Source organism: Carassius gibelio, chromosome B19 (assembly GCF_023724105.1).
Source record: "Carassius gibelio isolate Cgi1373 ecotype wild population from Czech Republic chromosome B19, carGib1.2-hapl.c, whole genome shotgun sequence".
NCBI lineage: Eukaryota > Metazoa > Chordata > Actinopteri > Cypriniformes > Cyprinidae > Carassius > Carassius gibelio.
In genome coordinates, this window is record NC_068414.1 from 26,938,832 (window position 1) to 26,944,831 (window position 6,000).

A 6,000-nucleotide genomic window follows, 5' to 3' on the forward strand; every position below is an offset into this window, starting at 1 on the left:
GAAATCTTTTTTTAACATAATTGATATTTTTACTGTCGATTTTGATCATTTTCATGCATCCTTGCTGATTAAAAGTATTAATCTCTTGAATGATAGTGTACTGATATGACAGACAGATTTTTGGTCCAATGAGGTTTCAGTGTGGGTGGAGCTACCTTCCACATGCTGAAGAAATAAAAACCAATCAACTGACAAAATGTAGCTTCACTTTGTACCTGCAATCTGAGTTTTTCATAAGTAGCAGTATGTTTTGTTGATGGTTTGGTTTCTATTTATTCTGCACCCGGTTTGAAATCCCAGAGATCCAAAAATCCCATTTTACATTAAACATCTTCTGACTGGCTGAGATTATGTAAATTCATATCTGTATCTTTTCAGCTTCACGGCTACATGGAGAGTGAGCCTCTGACCCTACAGCTGTTCATTGGGACAGCAGACGACCGTCTTCTCCGGCCTCACGCCTTCTACCAGGTCCACCGTATAACCGGGAAGACCGTGTCCACACCAAGCCACGAGGTCATGCAGTCCAACACCAAAGTTCTTGAGATTCCTCTGCTGCCCGAGAGCAACATGAGGGCCATGTGAGTATGCGTGCACATCTCAGAAAGACACTAAGAAACAGGAAAAACACAGAAAAATTGGGGCGAAATGTTTGTATCTCATAATTATATGTATATCAACATGCATCCTGTGCATGTTTCCTGCAATAAACAACACTGATTCTTTAGACACCCCTTTTTTTTAATCCTCCTGTTTTGAAGGCAGTTGCTAAGCAGAAGTGTGTTTTAAGTGTGTTTAAGGAGTCCCAGCGCAGTGGGTTTCCCTTGTATGAGCTCCAGGGCTTGGGTTACAGGAGGCCTCTGGTCGCGTGGAGCCTGTAATGGTGCGCTGGGGTCTGTTCTGCAAGCCAGGCGGTAGCGGTCTTACTAGCTCAGCATTTTTTTCCTGCTCTATTATGGATGTAACACTTAACTTATACAAAAAAAAACAAAAAAACACACACACTCCTCTGGATCTTGTTTCAGAACTTTCTGGGGAGTGTTCCCGCTTTGTCACGTTTCTGTAGTAAAGCCAACAAATGGTTATGTCCCTGTGTCAGTGCAGTTTGACCAATTTTAGTATTTCATTTTGATTGAAGAGAAAGTGCTGTTTTTTTAACTTTGTATGTGGAGTTGGGTTTGGAAGGCTGGAAGCTCAACATGGGCGGTTGTTTTGGAAAAGGAATGATGACCATAACCTTGCTCTATTATAGTAGCTGTATAGTTAATAATTTGGTAGGCTTATATAATTCAGTTTATGATTCCATTTATTATATAACTACTTGTTTTATTTTATATTACATTTAATTTACATCTTTTAAATCATTTTAATTTTCATCTAAAATCAGGATGACACCTAGAACACAATGTGCTCGTCCTCACCACATACACATGGAAACGTTAATATCTGACATTCCAGTGTCTGTACAACATTGTTTTTTTTTCTGAAAAAGTAAGCTTTAAGGATCATTTTACTTCATGTGCAATTTAAATAAAGGGCCCTAAATGTTTCTTCAGTGCAAGACTTTGACAGGCATTTAAATAATGATTTACTCTCGTTGGCTTGAAGGATTTGAACATTTAATGGAGAAAGTAAACTTTTCATGTTTTTTTTTTAACAATATCTCTGCCATGTCAGAAGCAGAACTTGGAAGAGGCGAGAGAGAGAGTGGGCATTTATTTATGCTGCGCAGAAAAAGGGCCAGGCGTAATTTTGGCAGAAATGGTACAAAAAAATTCAGGCAATAAATTAAACGTTTACTCTGTTCCGAGAAAATGTTTATTAAACGGCTGTCTAACGGTATTTACAGCACGTTTTTGTACTTCTGAAAGGATTTGTTGAGTCTATTCCTAAAACATTAACGTTCTTTCTGTGCCACAGAATCGACTGCGCTGGAATTCTCAAGCTGCGTAACTCAGACATCGAGCTCCGGAAGGGCGAGACAGACATCGGACGGAAGAACACACGTGTGAGGATGGTGTTCCGTGTCCACATCAACCAACCTAATGGCAGGACCTTGTCCTTACAGGTGGCATCTAACCCCATTGAGTGCTGTGAGTCATGCCACTAAATCTCAAAGTCCTTTTTTAAATTCAATGTGACTAACATTGCATTTAGTGTATACTTTTTATCAGTTAATTCATTTCCTGACTTTGCTAGCATTATGCTGTACTGACAGGAATAATGTAATTATCAATTTGGAATTATTCAATAAATATAAACTTTTTATATACAGACTTTTTTTTTTTTTGCTCTGATAACTGCCAGGACTGATTAATTGCTATTAAGGTAAATGCACATAAAATGTGAGTTCCAGTTAAAGGGAGAACATGAATGAAAGGCATATGAAACCTGTCAGGTAACATTTTCAAAAGCACAGACTGAAAGTACAGATTTAAGATTAAATAAAAGATGACAGTAAAGACTTTCGCATTGTTAAAAAATTAAATAAATGCTTTTTTATGCGTTTATATTTATCAAAGATGCCAGAAAAAAAATATGATTTTTTTTTACAAAGATATTTAGCAGCACAGACATTTTCAATTATTCAATTAGATTAGAATGATTTTTGAAGGATCATATGACACTGATGATCAGTGTTTTTATAAAAAAAATATTATTAAATTTTAAATATTTAAATATACTGTGTGTATATATATATATATATATATATATATATATATATATATATATATATATATATATATATATATATATACACATATATATATATATATATATATATACATACAGTATATTTATATATATATATATATATATATATATATATATATATATATATATATATATATATATATATATATATATATATATATATTAGTGCCGGGACTCGATTAAAAAAATTAATCTAATTAATTAGAGGCTTTGTAATTAATTAATCGAAATAAATCGCATATAAATATTTGACCTGAGAACAGTGAGAAGTATTTTTTTTTCTCACATGGATTTATAGTATACCATTAAATAATGACTGAATACATAAGCTTAAGCAACAAAATATTGTTTATTTTTGTTCAACCAAGTCTAGCAGAGCAGTGCAATTTTTGCCATGAAGTGTAGCAATAGCATATTTAGAAACAATTTAGAAATAGTACATTTCAGAAATTCAGGAAGCTTATAGGTGCTGGAACCTTCTGTAAAGTGTTTTTTTAAGTAAAACACAATACTGTCAATTACATTCAGAACATTGGAAACACTGACTATTAGAAAACATCTCTCTGTTGCTTCAGAGGCCATAACATACTAAGTCGAACTCTCAATAACCTTGGCCAAAACAATAACGAGTTCAACATAAACTGAATAATACATGTATTATACAACAAAATAATACATAGTTCAACATAAAGTGTAAAGTCCACGCTAGCTGCTATATGTTTTGCGTTGAGGTGATACTTGAGGTTCGATGTGCCGCGGTGATATGCGAACGCTAGTTGGTGCTTCAGTATAATCGGTCCGCCGAAACTCATCCAGTGACAAACGTTCCGCGGTGCAAAAATAAGTTATTAAAAATGCGGGATTTTTTTTTCTATAATTAATTAATCTTAGTTAACGCGTTATTTTTTGTGTAATTAAATAATCTCAATTAACGTGTTAAAGTACCGGCCCTAATATATATATATATATATATATAGATATATATATATATATGTATATATATGTATATATATATATATATATATATATATATATATATATATATATATATATACTGTATATTTATTTTAATAATATTTCACTATTTATTTACTTATTTATCATTATTTAAAAAAATGCATCATTGGTGATTGTTTTAAAAAAACAATAAAAATCAAACAGATGACAAACCTTTGAAACAGTGTGTGTGTGTGTGTTTGTATATATATATATATATATATATATATATATATATATATATATATATATATATATATATATATATATATATATATATATATATACTTGTATATACTAGTATATACACATTTACACATTTATTTTCTTAAAAATTCTCAATACAATTTTTTTTAATATTGTAGTTTTACTGAGATTTAACTCCCTACACTACAGTTATACAGTAGAAAGTACAGATGTGGGTGTATACAGATTTGAGTGGTTCTGCACATTTCCATCTCTTTCCTCACCTTCTTTCTGTCTCTTTGTCCTCCCTGCAGCCCAGCGCTCAGCACAGGAGCTGCCCCTCGTGGATAAACAGAGCATGGAAAGCTGCGCCGCCTCAGGGGGGGAACAGATGCTTCTCAGCGGGCACAACTTCCAGCACGACTCCAAGGTGGTGTTTGTGGAGCGAGCACAAGGTAGGGAACACGGAGCTGTGATTGTGTGTGTGTGTGTGTCTGTCTCTGAGCAATAGGAATTGTTTTGAAATGGCCTCTCTTTTGGGAGGTTTCTGAAGATAATGCTTTAGGGACAAAGGCTGAATCCCAATGTGCATACTTCCCCTAAGTACAATGATATACGTAATGCTGACGATGGTTAATAACATAGTTTTAAGTGTGATGTAAACCTGTACAGGAGTATTGGGTTATAATTAGGCCCACAAGGAGTCTTTTCGTCATTCGCAAAGAACGTTCCCCAACCCTTGCATGGTAATTAAATATTTTGGCTTATTGATTATGCTTTCAGTTGCCAATATGTGTCTAGTACACTTAGTTGCATTTAGCACATAACTTTTGACCATAATCCATTTCACAGATTGTTGCTCTACAGTAAAAACAAAAACAGATACATTATATTATTGATGTTTCAATAACGTATCAGTGAATAATTGCAATTCAATCCTCTTGCATAGTTATAAAGGATCTGAACAATATTATGCCAAAAAGCATGTGTGGGTGCCATCTGGACACATTTGGCATGCTGTTTTCAATGCACTATGATTTGGGATGGATCCTAACCTTGCATACTGTATAGGATGGATAGTAAGCAAACTGGGATTGAGGCAAACACTGCTTAACTTCAAAAACTTCCAATTTCCCAAATACTCTCCCATCTCCCATTGTTTAGATAAACAATTATGCACTTGTAATTGGATTATATTAAGTTTAGAAATGCTCATAATCAGATTATAGTTACTTACAAATCCCCCTTATATTTAAAGTTAATTTTTCTATAATTGTGGTTGGTTAATGGTCATATTGTCATGCAGGTAAATGTAACATTTGGGTTTGTAAGTGTGTTATTTAGTTTTTATTTTAAGATAATTTATTTATTTTAATTTTGCATTTTTATGATTTAATTATTAGATTTTGATCAACTGATAAACCACCAAATGCAAAAAAAACTCTAGTAATGTTTAATGCATTTGATGATGCTTACAACAAAGAAATTAATTATTTTCTTCTTCTTCTTTTTTGTTAACAATAATGCCATTTAGGAAGTAATCCAAAAGTAGCCAGAATACATTGACTGAAATAAGTAATCAGGATTACATTACTGACTATGATTTTCGTGTAATTTGTAATCACTAACTAAACTATAGTTTGTTCATAATCTACCCAGAACTGATACCGTCCCTAAATTATCCCATTGGTTGAGCCAATAATGTGTCGTGCTACTCAAACAAAAATGAGTTTTTATGCCACTAGTGGTGCAAAAATCACACACTGCAACTTCCTGTCCATAGGCCAATGAAAGTAAAAGGATACAATATGCATATCGTCCTCCCTAGGCTTGATGCAGTGGTTTATCCGTCTATTTTTGCATGAGCATTACTGTTTACTCATTAGAGCTTTTATTTTGTGACTGTCCCTAGAAACCGCACATTAAGTGTGTAAAAGTCCCGCTTTGTTCTTAAACTCTGGTCTTCAGTAGTGTGAATGTGTGTGTGCTTTTCTCCAGAAAAACCCTCCTACCACTCCCTCCATCCCTCCTCCTTCTCCGCTCTGCCGTCAAAATATCCCTCCCAATGCCAGAGTGCCACATGTGGAGCACATTAATGCGCTG

The 6,000-nt window shown here is 33.8% G+C and overlaps 1 protein-coding gene across 2 annotated transcripts in view; it reads left to right on the top strand.

The window, feature by feature from the left end:
* nfatc1 (nuclear factor of activated T cells 1) overlaps window positions 1-6,000 on the top strand; it is a 42,445-nt gene that overhangs the window by 10,550 nt on the left and 25,895 nt on the right. For both annotated transcript variants that reach the window (XM_052585387.1, XM_052585386.1), the window contains exons 4-6: window positions 379-581; window positions 1,921-2,093; window positions 4,212-4,352. In XM_052585387.1, the coding sequence (XP_052441347.1) occupies window positions 379-581; window positions 1,921-2,093; window positions 4,212-4,352 (517 nt within the window). The remainder of the gene's footprint in view (window positions 1-378; window positions 582-1,920; window positions 2,094-4,211; window positions 4,353-6,000) is intronic.